Source organism: Eptatretus burgeri, chromosome 1 (genome assembly GCF_056783735.1).
Source record: "Eptatretus burgeri isolate ZD-2024b chromosome 1, Ebu_testis_v1, whole genome shotgun sequence".
Classification (NCBI taxonomy): domain Eukaryota; kingdom Metazoa; phylum Chordata; class Myxini; order Myxiniformes; family Myxinidae; genus Eptatretus; species Eptatretus burgeri.
Window position 1 is genome coordinate 152622074 of NC_140961.1, and position 18503 is coordinate 152640576.

Sequence of the window (18503 nt, forward strand, 5' to 3'; positions counted from 1 at the left end):
CCCAAGGAGTTGCTGTAGCTGTGTCCAATAAGCTGACCCCAATGATAATTGAGGTAACACCGGTCAATGAGCGTATTATGAGATTAAGGATTCGTCACTCCTTAGGTGTCATTTCCCTGGTCTCTGTTTATGCTCCGAATGAGGCGAGTGATCTCACCGTGAAGGATGCATTCTACGCCACACTCGAGTCTGTGGTTGATCAGTGCCCCAGACGAGATACACTTGTAGTCTTGGGGGATTTCAATGCATCGATTGGAACTGATAGGGACGGTTATGAGGTGTGTGTTGGTCCCCATGGGTCAGGAACTATGAACCAGAATGGCACTAAGTTCCTTGACTTTGCAAGAAGTCATGGACTTAGGGTGGCTGGATCATGGTTTCAGCGCCCACAAGCTCATCGCTGGATTGGTATTCCAACGCTGGCGGTGTGGCAAAGGAGATTGACCATGTCCTCATTGACGGTCGTTGGAGGATGATCCAGAACTGCAGGGTCTACCGGAGTGCTCAGTTCCTCAATACTGACCACAGGCTTGTTGTAGCAACTCTAAAGCTGCACCTTAAATCCTGGAGAATGGTACCATCCCAGCCGAGGCTGGATGTTGCCAAGCTCAGGGATGAGAGAGTAGCTGAGGAGTTTGCGAACAGGCTGAGTGGACACTTGGGGGTTCTGGGTGCTTTGGGGGGTCCTGAAGAGTTGTGGAGCGCCTTCAAGACCACCGTCCTTGATGTTGCCGGTGGATGTCTTGGAGCTCACCGCAGGGCAAAGAAGAATTTTGTCTCTCAAGGGACATTGGATACCATTGACCAGAGTCGCAGGGCCAGGCAGAATGGCAGAGCTGAGCTGTTCAGGGAGCTGAGGCGTAAAACTGTACGTGCACTGAGGGTGGACAAGGAGGCCTATGTGCGAGGAATCTGTGAGGGGGTAGAGCGTCACCTGTGGACAGGTGATTCTCGTCCCGCTTACAGGGGAATTCGCACATTACGTTCATCCAAGCCCATCCCTTGGAGCACTACAGTTCGAGTAGAGAGTGGTAGGCTCTTGACAGAGGAGTCTGAAGTGAAGGCCCGCTGGGCCGGTTACTTTGAGCGGTTGTACCAGGCTGATCCCCCAACTGTCGAGTTGGACGTCAAGGGTGTTACACTCCCTGTTGCTGACCCTCGAATCAATTGTGGTCCACCTACGCTTGTGGAAACACGGGCTGTGGTAACCAGTTGAAACGGGGCAAAGCTCCAGGGATCTGTGGCATCCAGGCCGAACTTCTCAAGGCTGGTGGAAATGCTGCACTCGTGTCGTTGCATGCAGATTTGTGCTCTGCCTGGAACACAGGCATCATCCCAACTGACTGGAAGAGGGGCCTTGTTGTCCCTCTCTGGAAAGGAAAGGGTGATCGCCAAGACTGCAATAACTACCGAGGGGTGACGCTGCTCTCAGTGCCGGGCAAGGTCTTTGCTCGGATAATTCTCGTTAGGGTTCGCCACCATCTGCTTGAGCACCAGCGTCCAGAGCAGTCAGGCTTTACACCAAAGAGGTCAACGATTGACCGTATCCTTGCACTTCGTGTCCTCACCGAACGCAGACGAGAGTTTCGGCAGGGGCTGCTTGCAGCCTATGTTGATCTCTGTAAAGTGTTCGATTCAGTGAATCGGGATGTCCTCTGGAGAATTCTTGGTCTTCGTGGGGTGCCACCAAAACTGATCGATCTGATGTCTGAACTCTACTCTGATACTGAGAGTGCTGTGAAGTGTGGTGGTGCCATCTCTGACTTATTTCCAGTTGTTACTGGAGTTCGTCAGGGATGTGTACTTGCCCCCACACTTTTCAGCACTTGTATGGACTGGATTTTAGGGAGGATGTCGGAGAGATCAAGTTGCGGTGCGTCATTTGGGAATGTCAAGATCTCGGACCTTGACTTTGCAGATGATGCAGTCATCTTTGCGGAGACTTTAGACATCCTCTTGGGGGCCCTCGAGGTGCTGAATGAGGAGTCGGAGCTGTTGGGATTACGGGTTTCTTGGGTCAAAACTAAGATCCAGGCTTTCGGTGACATCTTGGATGCTGCTGTCCTGTCTGTGTCTGTTTCTGGTGAGGATGTTGAGGTGGTGGAGAGATTCACTTACCTTGGCAGTGATATTCATGTCTCTGCTGGCTGCGAGTCAGAGGTCAATAGACGTCTGGGTCGGGCCTGGGGAGTCATGGATTCACTGGATCATGGGGTGTGGCGCTGCCGGTACCTGTGCGGGAGGACGAAAGTCCGAGTCTTCAGGTCCTTGGTACTTCCAGTCTTGCTCTATGGGTGCGAGACCTGGACTCTGACCAAGGATCTGAGACGGAGACTTAATTCCTTTGGCACCAGGTCTCTTCGGAGAATCCTTGGCTATCGCTGGTCGGATTTTGTGTCCAACGAGCGGTTGCTGAGAGAGACTCGGATGAGATTTGTTACCTGCATAGTCCGCGAGCGTCAGTTGCGGCTGTATGGACATGTGGCTCGTTTTCCTGACTCTGATCCTGCTCACCAGATTCTCTCAGCGAGGGAGTCTCATGAGTGGAGGAGGCCAGTGGGTCGACCACGTGCCTCATGGTTGCAACAGGTTGACCATCATCTCAAGGAGATGGGGATGGGCCTGGCATCTGCCTGTGGGATGACCAGATGGAGGCCCCTGGAGTACCGGCGGAAAGTGGACGCAGCGACGTGCTGTTCTGGCACATGCTCCCATACCTGACCTGACCTTTTGCTTGGATGTTGAGCTGGTAAACTACGAACAAGTCTTCTTTGTTCATGTGCAGCACAAGGCTGTGGGGTATGAACACTATGAACAATTATTGTTGGTCAGTATGTTCCAATAGTTATCGAACCACTTTTGATGTGCTTAGAAATACCTGTTCAATCACTTGGTTAATAATACTCGAAGCATCTGCTCCCGTAGAGAGTGGTCAGGGCGGCAGGGAGCAGCGGGGGATGGTGGTAGCGGTTGGGTATGCGGATCATGTGGATGGAAGTGGGTTAATGACAGTTTTGGAGCTGGGTTGGGAGTCGAACACTGGCCGGACAGCTTGGAGGCAACTGTGTGTTACAAATGGAGTTACACATCGAATTAACATCGCAATTGGACTGTAAGGGTGTCAGGGCTATTGCACGTCACACTTCAAGGCATGGCCAGGAGAAATGGCATATGAGGCCCCAATATATAAGTTATAAACAAATCCATTTGCAGTCCACAAAATATTATAGCTTGAAAAATCTGACAGGCAATGGGATACATCATCATGTGTAAAGACTCATTTGAACACTTTTCCTGGAGGCCGAGCAAGTTGAGTCGACTCAGATGTGTTTGTCTGTGGGGAATATGATAAGCATGGAATGCCTCAATGACATCGGTTTTATTCCAAATTTATTTCAGTTTTGTGTTAAACAACAATAGCGACTGTTTAAAAAAGGTAATCAAACGTTGGAAAGATTTGACTGATCTCCAATGACTGATATTATGACTGACGTCATAATATCGCCACTAAAAACCACTGATTTGTGGTTGTATTAATTTTTACTTCCGGAAGGTGTAGCCCACAAAACGCCAGACTTAGCTTTTTATCTACACCTTCATACGGAGTTAGTCCAAGGTGGAAACCCACTTTGGGGATTGGGGCAATTTAAGATGCTCCAACCTCCGTGGAGTGATTATAATTAATCCCCCAGACAAGTTTGGCGAGATTGGATAACTAACGACAGAATGCATCATGGTCAGACAGACAGACAGACACCAATTGGATATTTTTTAGCATGACGAGTACTCCAGTTACTTTCAGGAGCAACAGGAAGGGTCAAGGCTTTATCCTCTAGGCCACTAGGGCATATATATATATATATATATATATATATATATATATATATATATATATATATATATATATATATATATATATATATATATATATATTACAGTACATCTTGTCTCGGCTCCGTTATTCTGTGGTGCATAAGAAAATCATAATAAAATCAAATTTGTGGTGCAAAATATTAAAAAAATATATATATATATATATATATATATATATATATATATATATATATATATATATATATATATATATATATATATATATATATATATATATATATATATATGTAAAAATACCCTGCGCAGACAGTAACCCTCGCTGATTTTGAAAATTCCTCCGAGAAAAAAGTTATCACGTCAAAATATCTCCGCTCATGGAAATCGCATAAAAAATTATCTCCGAAACTAGGGAAGCTTTTTGAATTCTGTTTGTGGGAATCGTATAGGGCATTAGCAGAGATGAATTTCTGCACATATGATACATCGCTGTGATGTCATATCAATTTTTATGACGTCATTCCTATTGTTTGTCATTTTTTGTTTCACTACCCAGAGTTTTCCTCGGATCTTTGTGAAACTTGCCATGTATATGAAGAAAGTGCACACGCAGGCAGTAATCTTCTTCGATTTTGGAAATTCTTCCGAAAAAAAAGTTGACGTCATAATATCGCCACTAATGGAAATCGCCTATCCCATTATCTCTGAAACTTGGCAAGGTGTTTGAATTTTGTTTGCGGGAATCAAGCCGGGCATTAGCACAGATATCGCAAACCTGATACATCACAATGACGTCATATTCGTTTTTATGACATCATCATTAAGAGGACGAGGATCTGAGCTCATTTGAGCTTGTTTCTTCTGTGGGACTCTTCCTCTTCTGCAACCTCTTCCCCCACAAAACGCCATTATAAGCTATTTATATAGGTTTACACGAGGTTTGTCCGATGAGGAAATAAAACCCTTGTGGAGAGGGGATATTATTAGTTTTATTTTTATTTTGCAATAACACTAATATTATGTTATTTTCAAAAATGGTATTAGTTTTGTTATTGGAAGCAGTTTTGGAAGAACGCCACCATTGCCTATACTAACACAGATATACACCTCAACACACACTTAGGCCAAGGTGGAATACCTGTGTGGTGATTATTCCTTTCAGCGTGTTGGTTATGATGATGATGATGCATAAACCAACACAAAATAAATCTCACTTACATTTAAAAATGAAATGACATGTTGTCAATGAAGTCCGGCTGATGATTGATTACTCTTCCATAGTGTCTCCACCGATTGGTGAAGATGGAAGGATTTCTTGGCGGTTATCCGCTCCAGCTTTCAAATGGCATTGGAGATGGCAAGCAGAGGAGACTCGTTCATTGTCATCGTGGTTGTTTAGCCAAACAAATGAAATCCCCATCACTCAATAGCCTTGGTAATGTCGAACAAATATCACTGCTCAGAGTTCCCATGAGTCCTTGGCAGCCCATGCGTTGATTGGTTCTCTGGAAGGATGCATCTGATTGGCCACGACAGTTCACCTGTTTGCTTTATTATAAACAATCGCAAAATCAAGAGAAATTAATGAATTATTGAGTAAAGAAAAATTAATGAGTCGCAACATCCCCTTGGGGAGGGGACAAAGTGAAATCACGAAAATCTTCATCGTTATATCTCCATATTTTATGACTAAAGACTCCCACAAGCAGATTTTTAAACTAAACATTGTTGCCACTTACCTAGAGGCCTAGCAAGTCAAGATGGATGTGATCTGTTCATCTGAGGTAGACGAGTTCAGTATAGAATGCCTTAATTGTATTGAGTTTCCTCCAAACTTCTTCCAGTTTAATATGGACTGTTTAAAAATGTAATTGTACGTTGGACAGAAGTGACTGAAACGTATGTGGTGATGATAATTTATATATCCGAAAGGTGTGCCCCGTGAAAGCCATGATAACCGTTTTAACACCTCAACATGGATTTCGTGCAAGGCACAACCCCATCTTGGGGATTGGGGGGAAGATACATCACTACAACCTCCATCATGTGACCCAGCGCCCTCCTGTCAAGTTTGGATGTGATTGGATAAATAACCACCGAATGTATTGCAGTCAAAAAACCGTCAGACAGACAGAGACACCAACTTATGTATTTCAGTATGATTGTTGTGTTGTTGTTTATATTGAAATTCCCATAGCCAAATATTTTCAATAAAGCAGTTGTTTGTAATTTTTAATTATTCAATTCCACCAAGTCTCATTTGTTATCACGTTAAATAGTCTTGCTGTTTCTGGTGAGGATGTTGAGGTCGTGGAGAGATTCACTTACCTTGGCAGTGATATTCATGTCTCTGCTGGCTGCGAGTCAGAGGTCAATAGACGTCTGGGTCGGGCCTGGGGAGTCATGGATTCACTGGATCATGGGGTGTGGCGCTGCCGGTACCTGTGCGGTAGTTAAAGTTAAATAAAACAGCATTGCATTCTTGTAACCAGATTAAATAGTTTGTAATCATTTTACACCAAGATTTTTGGGGGGTTTTGTTCGCAATGTCGAGGCTCCTCTTAGAGCTAACACACAGAATATACAAGGGGAGCAGGAGACAAGAGGGGAAGAGTGGCAGGAGAGGGAAGGACAAAAGATTGGGGAACAGAGACATCACGATATCTGAAGAAGGGATGGGTTGGAGTACACGGGGTAAACAAGATGGACACTGAAAGGACTTTCAGGAAGGAAAACAGGGAATTTGAAGGAGATCGGTTTGGTGTGTATAAATGGAGGTAGAAAAGATCAAAGTTTTGGTTGGTGGAATATAACAGATGGTGGTGAACAGCTGCTTTGAAAATCTGGAGGGAAGAGTTGCATTGAAGAGAATGTGGGAAGGGGTTACTGGTGGACCAGAAGGGGGTTACTGGTGGACCTTGAGCACCCTGTGGAAATATGGGGGGCACATATCGTAGACCAAGGGGGGGCGACGTCAGAGAGGAGACGGTAGAAGACAGAAAGACCACCGATCTGCCAGCGGTGAGTGAGTGGCCGACCTAACGGCTCAGCCTCATTGAAGGAGACGCCAATGCTCCGAAATGTCTTCACTTCCACAATGTGAAACTGAGAAAGGTGAACGGTGGGAGCACCAGCCCAGAGGGCAGAGCAGTATTCCATCAGTCTGCAGAAAAAAGCTTTTATGTGGTCAGGAGCTCAGGTGTGCCAGGAAAGGACTTTGCATGACAGAGGATGCCTAGTCGGTGACTGACATTGGAGGCCAGTTTGGAAATGTGGATTTCCAAGGGGGGGGGAGGGAAAATTTCCAAATGGTCCTTTCAGAGAGACATAGTGAGAGTGTGAGATTTGTCAGGATTGAAAGATATTGTTGCGGATTCGCGCCCGTCGGCGTGCGGACGGCCACGTAACTCGAATCGCGGCACGTCGCCCACTGGACGGACAATCCAGTCGTGACCCTCTCGGACTAACGCCGGGAACTAGTCACGGCTGGACCTTTCGGTCTCACCACGATCGTGCCAATCGGCCCCCACGTGGGATAGGGTTGCTCGCCAAATTCGATCTACCTAAGTACCCACACGGAGGGCAGACCGGGCGATCGCACCTCGCCGCAGGTCGACTTCGGACACGGGCCACTTTAAGCGACCCGTTCCGTACTATCGGGATAACCGAGCGGTGTTATTCGTCGGCCTCGACGGTTCGATTAATTATCGGGCGTTTTAGCCCATGACCAACCCTTTACGTGAAGCAAGATGGAGATTCAATGAAAGAAAAGACGAAGCGAAGCGGGAAAACAGTTCAACATAACTCACATTTATTTCGCTATGAACGGGAAGCACACATATACAATTACACCAAAAGCACATGTAAAAGGAGAAGAAACACAATATTACACAAAAAGCAAATATAAAAGAAGAAACACAATGCAGAGCTATCCGACTACCGAGCACACGGCAACACTTATACAATTTTACTTCACAGACGGCGCCGACAACACGACAACACGACAACGCCGACAAGTATACCCAAAGCAAAAGAAAAGAACCACCCTCAAGGATGAGGGGGGTAGGCGGGCCTGGGGCCGAGACCGTGTCGGGCCTACCGTCTGATTATGAGACGCAAAGTGGCGGTGGCGCCTCAACTCCGCGGGCCTCGCGGACAGTGTCTGGTAGGGGGTGGGAAAGGGGCCCCCGTGTCGCACTGTCTCAGCGCGGGGGGAAACAGGAAGGGGTTGTTGATGCTCGGGGGGGAGGAGGATATCACCCTGTCTCGGGTCCTGCGACGAGCGTCTCCACCTCGACCTCGGTTGCGCCGCCGGCCTCTCCCTCTGCAGCTCCCGGCACCGACGCGAGCACCCCCTCGTCCGCCTTCGCCGTCGCCACCTCTCCACAGTTCCGTCTAATCGCCCTCTCCGTCTCCTCTCTTGGCTCGTCCCAACTCTTCACTCTTGACTTCTCCCCTCCGAACTCACAACTGCCACCTGTTTGGCGAGCGCGGCCATTTATATAAGCCCTGTGGCTTCTCTCCTTCACCTTTGACCCTCTGCCTCCGACCCTTCACCTCTCTAACTGGCTCCCCATTGGACCGAGGAAAAGTGGGCGTGAATGCTTTTTGATCCATGAATTTGCATATAGCGTCCTCACTCCAACGCCCTGGAGGTGGGGCCAATTCGCCCCAGCTCGCCGATAGGACGGAACAGAAGTGGGCGTGAGTCGTTTTTGATCCGTTTTTCTTCGGAAAGTCTGTGATGTCTCTGAACACACTGCTCGGTGCGCGCCCCGCACGAGTCCAGCATCGGCGCCCACAAGTGGCGTGGGAATGACGGTGATGCGATGGTGGCGAGTTGTGACGGTAAAGGTCGTGGCTGTTGTTGTGAAGCGGCGTTGTGGTTGGTGGTTGTTGTTGTGAAGTGGCGTTGTGGTTGGTGGTTGTTGTTGTGAAACGGCGTTGTGGTTGGTGGTGGTAGTAATAGCGGCTGGTCCAAAATAAAGATAGTAAAAGAAAAACGGCTATCCTGAAGAGTCGCAGCCCGACTGAATGACATTTATTCCCTTGAAACAACGGGTTTGGGCCTAACTACACATATACTTACAGAGATATCTCACCTAAGGGACCTGAATGGTGGTTTGCGAATTTCGTCAACCACAACAATATGTTCCAAGTGTTGCACCAGTTTGTGATTTTATCCAGATCTGCAGAGAGAGAAGCGGCTGCTGCTTGCAGATCTGAGGGATGACAGATTGTATGGCAGAGGACAGAGAGTGGAGTCATCAGCAAAGTGATAAAGAGAATTTTGTAGAGAATCAGAGAGATCATTGATGAAAATGAGAAAAAGCACAGGGCCCAAACACTGCCTTGAGGAACACCAGCCTGGACAGGAAGAGGGGATGAGAGAACTCCATTTAGGGCCACACATTGATGGCAACAGGAGAGGAAGTCTGTGAGCCATGAGTGAAGATGGCCTTTGATACCATATGTAAAGAGTTTCATGAGCAGGGCAAGGTGCCAAACCATATCAAAATCATGTGATATGTCTTGTGAGATGGCTCTGATCTGATCAGAGATCTGATCTGATTTATAGCTCTGATCTGATTTATAGTATTGAGGACCTCCACCATTGTTGAGAGAGCAGAAGCAGCATGTCCAGGGTACAGTTACCTGGTCTGAATCCAAATTCATGATCGGAAATCAAGCCATTGGGGAAGCGGAAGGATTTAATGTCTGAAGCGATGATTGATTCCATAAACTTGCTGATGATTTGAAGAAGGGTGATTGGTCTGAAGTTGCAGGAATCTGTTTTTGCACCTTTTTTATGCAGGGCAGTAATGTTTGCTGATTTCCAAGCAGATGACAGATGACCTTTAAAAAATGAGAATGTGAATAGAACAGAGAGAGGGAGAGCAAGAGCAGCAGAGCAGGTTTTTAGGACACATGGGCTGTTTCCCTCTGGATCGGTTGCAGAATCTGAGTCGAGGTTTGACAGCGAACTATCCAGAAGAGGGGATGTCAGGAGAAAAGGACACAGATTCCAAGAACAGCTGGGTGTGATTGGGTAAGATGGGTAGAGAAAGTAATGGGTTTGTGACACAAGATTTAGAAGCAAACACAGATGTTAGGAATTCAGCCTTTTCACGTGCAGTGTCAGCTGTACTTCCATTTGATGTAAGGGAGGGGATCGAGGGGAAGCACACCAGCTAGAGACTTATCGAGATGCCACCAGGATTTGGAGGAGGGAGACAGGTTTGAGAGTTAAGACTTGAGATGAGAAAGATGTTGTTTTCTGGCTCTCCTGAGGGTCGACACACACTTGTTCCGAGATTTGTGGAAGGAACTGGGATTGTTTTCAGTTAGATTTGCGGTCCATGAGGTGAACCCAAGTTGCTTCAGGACAACTGCCGCGCCACAACCTTCAGTGTACAATATGCGGGAGGAAGGGTCGGGCAACTACAAACTGTACGAATTGAAAAAAGTACAAGTTTAACTCCTGCCAGGCCTCATACAGCTGTGATTGAGGTTTTCGTATGGAAAGACTATAACGACTAATAATTATTATTATTATTATTATTATTATTATTATTATGGTTCAGAAGAGCAGGTGACAGCATGTAATGAAAATTTTGCCTCTTACAGAAATGCAGGATTGCTTTCACTGCCCCAATGGGTTTTGGAGTAACAATGTACATGATTCCTGCTTGCCAATGCCTGAGGATTTCTTGGAATTCTCTAACCCAATATCTCTCACTCTATTCGCCTTTGCCTTGCTGGGAATGGCATTGACATTGGTTGTTGGCATCATTATGTGTAAATATCGTTGTAGAGAGAAAAACAAGGGTCTTCAAGCCTGCGATCACCTGAAAGTCCTTGTCGCCCTCACTTTTTGCTTCGGAAGTTGCATCTGTTTTCTTGGGAGACCAAGTGACCTAACTTGTCGATTGAATGAAGCATTGTCCTGCATATGTCTCACACTACTCATATCCAGCAACCTTTGCATTGTGATGAAGATTCTTCACATGAGTAGTAATGCTGAGGTTTGTATAATTTTTATATTGATTTTGTTTTTTTATACATTATCGTTATTTTATGATTATACTGCCCATAGTGGAGCTGCAACACACACCCAAGCAGATGAACATGTGACACAAGACAAGACTGTTACACAAACACAGCCAAATGTTACACAAATGACCCTATTCCCAAGCGTGATTGTGAATTTTCCCACTCTCCTTCACCTCGTTTGGTTTGTTAGTTGTGGGTTGACTTGTTCCACTTGTTTCATCCCCAATTTCCCATTTCTCTTCTTCCTGTGTTTCATTCAGCTTGTGTGGCCCTGATGTGGGACCATCACAGGGTCAGTGACATTAACCTCTGAAAATTTCAGAACGATCGGTTGAGCGGTTTGTGATCGAGGCGAGCGGACAGACAAATGCACCTATGCAAATGCTCTTCAAATTTCAAGTTTATTGGATTAAAATTGAGGATTTTAGAAATTTGGCCTATGTTGACCTTTTGGTCTATTCTTACCTTTTTGCCTATGGTCACCACAAAAATAATAGGTGGTTGAATTCGGTGACCTGTTATGTATATCCTTTTTGAATTTCAACTCAATCGGATGAAAATTGAGGATTTAGAAAATTTGGTCCAAATTAGCCAAATTGTTTCATTCACTCCAAATGACCCTAATCCCAAGCGTGACTGTGAATTTTCCCACTCTCCTTCACCTCGTTTGGTTTGTTAGTTGTGGGTTGGCTTGTTCCACATGTTTCATCCCCAATTTCCCCTTTCTCTTCTTCCTGTGTTTCATTCAGCTTGTGTGGCCCTGATGTGGGACCATCACAGGGTTCGTGACATTAATCTTTGAAAATTTCATAATGATCGGTTGAGCGGTTTGGGCGAGAGGCGAGCGGACAGACAAATGCACATATGCAAATGCTCTTCAAATTTCAAGTTAATTGGATTAGAATTGAGGATTTTAGAAATTTGGTCTATGTTGACTTTTTGGTCCAAATTGACCTTTTGGTTTATGTTGACCTAAAATTAAGAGTTGGTTGAATTCAGCGTCCTGATATCCAAATGCTGTTCAAATTTCAAGTCAATCAGATGAAATATAAGGATTTTAGAAAATTTGGCTCAAACTGGCATAGTGGCCGATATAGGCCTTTTCTGTCGAACAAATTTTAAGATACTTCAATGTAGGATCGTCGCAGCGTTGGTCATATTAATCTCTGAAAATTTCAGCATGATCGGTTGAGCGGTTTTGGCTGGAGGTGATCAGTCAGACAAATCCACACATGCAAATGCTCTTCAAATTTCAAGTTAATTGGATTAAAATTGAGGATTTTAGAAATTTGGTCTATGTTGATCTTTTGGCCTATGTTAACCTCAAAATCATTCGGTGGTTGAATTTGGTGACCTGAAATGCAAATGCTCTTCAAATTTCAAGTCAATCGGATGAAAATTGAGGATTTTAGAAATATCACCTTCATTGTTGACCTTGGGCCTATTTTGACCTTTTGTTCTATATTTACCTTAAATCAATAGGTGGTTGAATTCAGTGACTTGATATGCAAAAGCTCTTCAAATTTTAAGTTAATCAGATAAAAATTGAGGGTTTTAGAATTTTGGTCTCTGTTGACTTTTTGGTCCAAGTTGACCTTTTGGCTTATGGTGACCTCAAAACTAATAGTTGGTTGAATTCAGCATCCTGATATCCAAATGCTCTTCAAATTTTAAGTCAATCAGATGGGATTTATGGATTTTAGAAAATTTGGCTCAAACTGTCCTATTGGCCGATGTAGACCTTTTCCGTCAAACAAATTTTATGAAACTTCAATGCAGGATCGTTGCAGCGTCGGTCCCATTAATCTCTGAAAATTTGAGAACGATCGGTTGAGCTGTTTGGGCTGGAGGTGAGCGGACAGACAAACAAACACAAACAAACAAACAAACAAACACACAAATACAGTAAATGCAGGCGATCAACATACTTGTCAATATATATATATATATATATATATATATATATATATATATATATATATATATATATATATATATATATATATATATATATATATATTTTTTTGCCAAGTATAACCCTCCCCCCCCCCCACCCACAAACACACACACACACACACACACACACACACACACACACACACACACACACACACACACACACACACACACACAGACAAACTTATGTGACAAAAGACAAGGCTGTTACACAAATACAGCAACTGAGCTTCGGGGAAGTGACATCACTTCCCAAAGTACTCTGGGTACCATGACGTCACAACAATGGCACTGCTTTCTCACCGCACTCTGGGGGATTTTTCCAAACAGGGATTTCTTACAGCTCATGGATACCAACCTCTGGGGATTATCCTTGTTGTTGACCGATAAACTGTTTAACATCAAGCAAGGAAGCAGCACTTACCATTTTTAAAGTCTTTGTAATGTATTAGCCAGGGTTTAAACCACCGGCCTCACAAACCCGGAGCAGAATCTTTAGCCATAACACCATTGAGACTTGGTTGTTTTTAGGCCACTATTACGCCAACGCGTTAATCGGAGTTGAGCTTTGCCAATTATTTACTTGTTTTTACACTATAACAGGGTGGAACAATCATTTAATATGTGAAATACTTCAACTCCACAAAAATCATCAACTTTTGAATCATCAAGGTGCTTCCAGGTCTTTGAACAAGGAGACATGTTTGTGAATCATCCTTGAGGTTGGCCAGACATTGTTTTCTGGCTTTCCTGAAAGTGGACACACACTTGTTCTGGGCTTCATGGAATGATCTGAGCTTGCCTTCGAAGAGAAGAAGGCAAGTTGTTATTTTCGGCAATTGCCTCACCACAGGATTCAATATACTCTGGGTGGGTGGAAGGGTATGATAACTGACAACAAGATAGGATGGATCTGTGCAGAAGGGAGATAAGGTTTATGTGGGAGAATTCAGAGGCCGTGTTAATTTCAGGGATGGTAGATATTCGAGACCCATCATGAAGTGAGAATGCAGCTTGCAGACCCTGCTGATATATATTATTATAAAAATCAATGTCAGTGTGTTTCCATCCATCTCCTCCATAACTCCAAAACCATTAAACCGAGCAGTCCAAAAATTTGCAAGCATTCTAAGGAAACTCCAAGGTGGTGTGTGAATGAAAATTGGGTGTTTGGGTTAATTTAAACACACCATTTGAAGATAATTTATGGGGTGCTCATCATGAAAAACAAAATAAGCCTTACCAAGGGAACTGAGCTAACCTTGGTTTGGAACAGGCAGCAATGACATCTTAACGATAAAGTTTATTTTTCTCTTTCCTCAAGTATCATCAAATGCCTGATAATCATAGCTCAAAATCGCTGGATTCATTGCAATGCTTTTAAACACCCAGATATGCCAGCATTTGTGGCTTTATTTCATTTCTGCACATTCCATTACCACGATAACCTCTGAAACTGAACCAAATTTCCAAATTTCATCTACAGTATTGACCTCAGTCTGTGTTCCGACGCTAAAATAAGTGTTCATGTGTCCAATTTGGACAATGCTTGGACATTTTTGTCAGGTCAGGTCAGATTCGATCTGTGACTTGCTCCAGGTATCATGTAAACCTGTACTAACCTGGATCATGGTCGGGTTGTCAGTGATGAAACCATCTCCACCACCATGGTTATTGGTGAGTAGGGTGCATGATATGAACACCCAGCAGGATTAAAAGCAAAACCTGTCAATGGGCAGAGGAGTTCCGAGTGAGACAATGATCATCCATTTCTTGTGCCCAACTGTGTCTGCGGCTGACCTCTGGCAGATGGGTTGCTTTTTATTTTGCAGTTGGTAGCGGGATTTGCACTCCGGCCACCGTGAGACACTTTATCCCGCAAAACATACCAAAAGCAAAAAAAATCTGAAAACTCACTCCGTGGGAGTACCTCCTCTACAGCTTCCCTTTGCAGGGCAGCTCACCAGATGACAGGATTGGGGCAAAGCCTTCGGGACCCCCAATCTTTGATGTTCGGAGGGAAACCATGGGGTAACCTTCCAGGGTCAGATTGTGGTCGTGTATGTTAGTTTGGTGCTAAGGTGTCGTCCACCAGACGGCGTTCTCCTTGGGTTAACCTGATGTGGCCCCTTCGGGTGGGTGCCTGGAATGTCCTCTCCTAAAGAGAGGATGATCACCTGTCTCTGTTATCATCTGAGCTCAAGCGTTGGGGCATGGGTATTGCAGCACTCCCAGAGGTTCTGAGCCTGGATTGCGGCGAGTTCATGGCAGGTGGTGACACCTACTATTGCTCTGGTCACTCTGATGGTTACCATGCCCAAGGAGTTGCTGTAGGTGTGTCCAATAAGCTGACTCCAATGATAATTGAGGTAAGACTGGTCAACGAGCGTATTATGAGACTAAGGATTCATCACTCCTTGGGTGTCGTTTCCCTCATCTCTGTATATGCTCTGACTGAGTTGATTGATCTCACCGTGAAGGAAGAATTATATGCCATGCTTGAGTCTGTGGTTGATCAGTGCCCAAAGAGAGGTACTCTTCTAGTCTTGGGGGATTTCATTGCATCAAATGGAACTGAAAGGGATGTTTATGAGACATGTCTTGGTCCCCATGGGTCTGGAACTGGGAACCAGAATGGCATTAAGTTCCTTGACTTTGCAAGAAGTCATCGACTTCGGGTGGCTGATTCATGGTTTCAACACCCACAAGCTCATCAATGCACTTGCTGTTCCAATGCTTGCGGTGTGGCAAAGGAGATTGACCATGTGATCGTTAATGGTCACTGGAGGATAATCCAGAACTGCAGGGTTTACCGGAGTGATCAGTTCGTCAACACTGAGCAGAAGCTTGTTGTTGCAACTCTGAAGTTGCACCTTAAATCCAGGAGAATGGTACCAACCCTAGCTTCGGCTGGATGGAGGGAAGCTCAAGAATGCGGGGGTAGCTGAGGAGTTTCCGAACAGGCTGAGTGGAGAATTGGGTGGTTTTGGTGCTTTGGGAGATCCTGCAGAGTTATAGAGTGCCTTCAAGACCACTGTCCTTGATGTTGCTGGTGGATGTCATGGAACTCACTGTCGGGCAAAGAATAATTTTCTCTCTCAAGGGACACTGGATACCATTGACCAGAATCGCAGGGCCAGGCTGAATGGCAGAGCTGAGCTGTTCAGGGAGCTGAGGCGTAAAACTCTATGTACACTAAAGGTGGACAACGGGGTCGATGTGCAAGGAATCTGTGAGGGTGGCGTGCATCACCTGTGGTCAAGTGATTCTCATCCTGCTTACAGGAGAATTCACGCTTTGCGTTCCTCCAAGCCCATCCCTCTGTTTACTGCAATTACTAGAGGGTGGTAGGCTCTTGACAGAGGAGTCCGAAGTGAATGCCCGCTGGTCCGGTTACTTTGAGCAACTGTACCAGGCTGATCCACCAGCTGTGGATTTGGATTTTAGGGGTGTTACTATTCGTATTCCTGACCCTCCAATCAACAGTGGTTATGTCCGGAAGCGTCCAGATGGTGGTTAGCTTCGGACCTATCCGTCCCGTGTTTATCTCTATTTGCATATCTAGTATAACTGGCAAAAAATGTATCTCAGATTTTATTTTGTTTCTGTCTTCGCTGTTATTATATGCAGAATCATTTTGATGAGACAATATAAATCGAAATTTGTGCTCCAACGCATGTCTCCTTTCCCCACACCACATGCTTATCTCCTCCCACACCTCTTCCCACCTCCTCCAAAAATCCCGTCCTCCCTCCTTCCCCATAAAAATTAAACTCTGGCCGTTTATAAGCATTACAGCTAAAATGCAATGAAGTGTAGAATATTTTAACCTCAACCGAATTTCAAAATCTAAATTGTGGAATTGAACTGAGCAGCAGTTCTGACTGCAAAGAAAGTGCTCATTTGTCCAATTCACACATTTATTGATACTCTGGAAGTTTGCAGACGATGTTTAGTGTGACGCAGCAAGCAGTTCCTTATCAACCATTTCATTGGAGTGCTTGCTTGAGTGCTTAATAGTGGTGGGTGCATCATATCCAAAGTACTCAATCCCAACCATGGAATAAAAAAGAATCGAAAAGTGAACCAGAATTGATGTCAATACCAAGTAATTCCCACTTCATAGAAAGAAGTGTTTGTTTGGGGAAATTTTTTTCATCCCAGTTGGGCATGTTCGGATTACACATGGCCTGGTAATGTATCAATTGAAAAGGAACACACCTCAGGGGTATCCCATTTGCAATATCGCAGCAAAAGCAATTCAATTGCAAACTAAACACGCTCCAAGGGCATTAATTTTAAATGAAAGGCAAGGCATTTAGAGATGGCCGGTAAAGCATGCTCATTGCTTTGCTGACAGATGAGTAGTCAACACATCGACTGGTAAAGTTTTTATACGTCCTTCAAAATTTCGAAAAGTGTCGTTTGGAACTATTTTGCGAAGGCTGAAGAAGACAGTCCGAAAGGTGCAAACTTACTTTGTTCAATAGACCTTGTTCATCACTGTTATCCGTCCAATATGCCAAAACATTTGAAAATCAAACACCAGGGAGAGTGCCGATAAGTGATGGTTGAGAATGTGGATTCAAAGAAACCAAAATCTGTCATGGAAAATAACTCAATTTCCACAAGTTTGATCAGCATACAAACGGAGAATCTTTAATTTCGTATGTATGGAGGAAGAACATTGAATGATTCACTGAAACATTCGAATGGACTTCACTGAAACAAAAGCCCGAAGTAATTCCTCTTATATACAATTGACATTCAAAAGAATGGGAGGGTGAGAAGCATTCGGCAAAAGAACTGAAAACTGCAATATGTGTCCACTTTGGGTGGGAGGGAGAGAATGAAACGATCATGGCAAAAGATTGAAGTGTTATCAACCAGGTCACCCTGTTTCTATGCAGCGAGCAGAACCTTTTTCATAGTAAAATATTCGTTTTATTAATATATAGGTCAAAAGACTCTCGAAAAAAAGGGAAACATTACTGACAGCCAATGCGACTAGTGCACAAAAATTAAATTTATAAAGTACCAGCAACAATTATAATTGAGAATACATGAATGTAATTATTTTTCTTCCTCATTTGCAACAGCAACAAGTTCGCTTTTGCAATCGACGATTGAAAGCACTTTCACCAATGTACACTGCCTTCCCTTCCCCCACCCCTCTTCTCTCTTTCCCATCCCCTTCCTCACTCCTCCACCCCTTCCGCACTCTCCCCTCCTCTTACCACCTCCTCTTCCTCCATCTCTCCCCTTCCTGTCTCTTTTCCCTCTCAATGTTACTCCCCCTCCCCCCCCATCACATCTCTCTCCTATATATATATATATATATATATATATATATATATATATATATATATATATATATATATATATATATATATATATATATATATATATATATATATATATATATATATATATATATATATATATATATATATATATCTCTCTCTCTCTCTCTCTCTCTCTCTCTCTCTCTCTCTCTCTCTCTCACCCTCTCTCTCTCCCACCCTCTCTCTCTCTCCCCTCTCTCTCTCTCTCTCTCTCCCACCCTCTCTCTCTCTCCCCACCCTCTCTCTCTCTCCCACCCTCTCTCTCTCTCCCACCCTCTCTCTCTCTCTCCCACCCTCTCTCTCTCTCCCACCCTCTCT

The 18503-nt window shown here is 44.5% G+C and overlaps 1 protein-coding gene across 1 annotated transcript in view; it reads left to right on the forward strand.

The window, feature by feature from the left end:
- LOC147035768 (extracellular calcium-sensing receptor-like) overlaps positions 1-18503 on the forward strand; it is a 100314-nt gene that overhangs the window by 78925 nt on the left and 2886 nt on the right. The window contains exons 15-16 of the mRNA XM_085869402.1: positions 10459-10629; positions 11145-11176. Coding sequence (XP_085725528.1) covers positions 10459-10629; positions 11145-11176 — 203 coding nt within the window. The remainder of the gene's footprint in view (positions 1-10458; positions 10630-11144; positions 11177-18503) is intronic.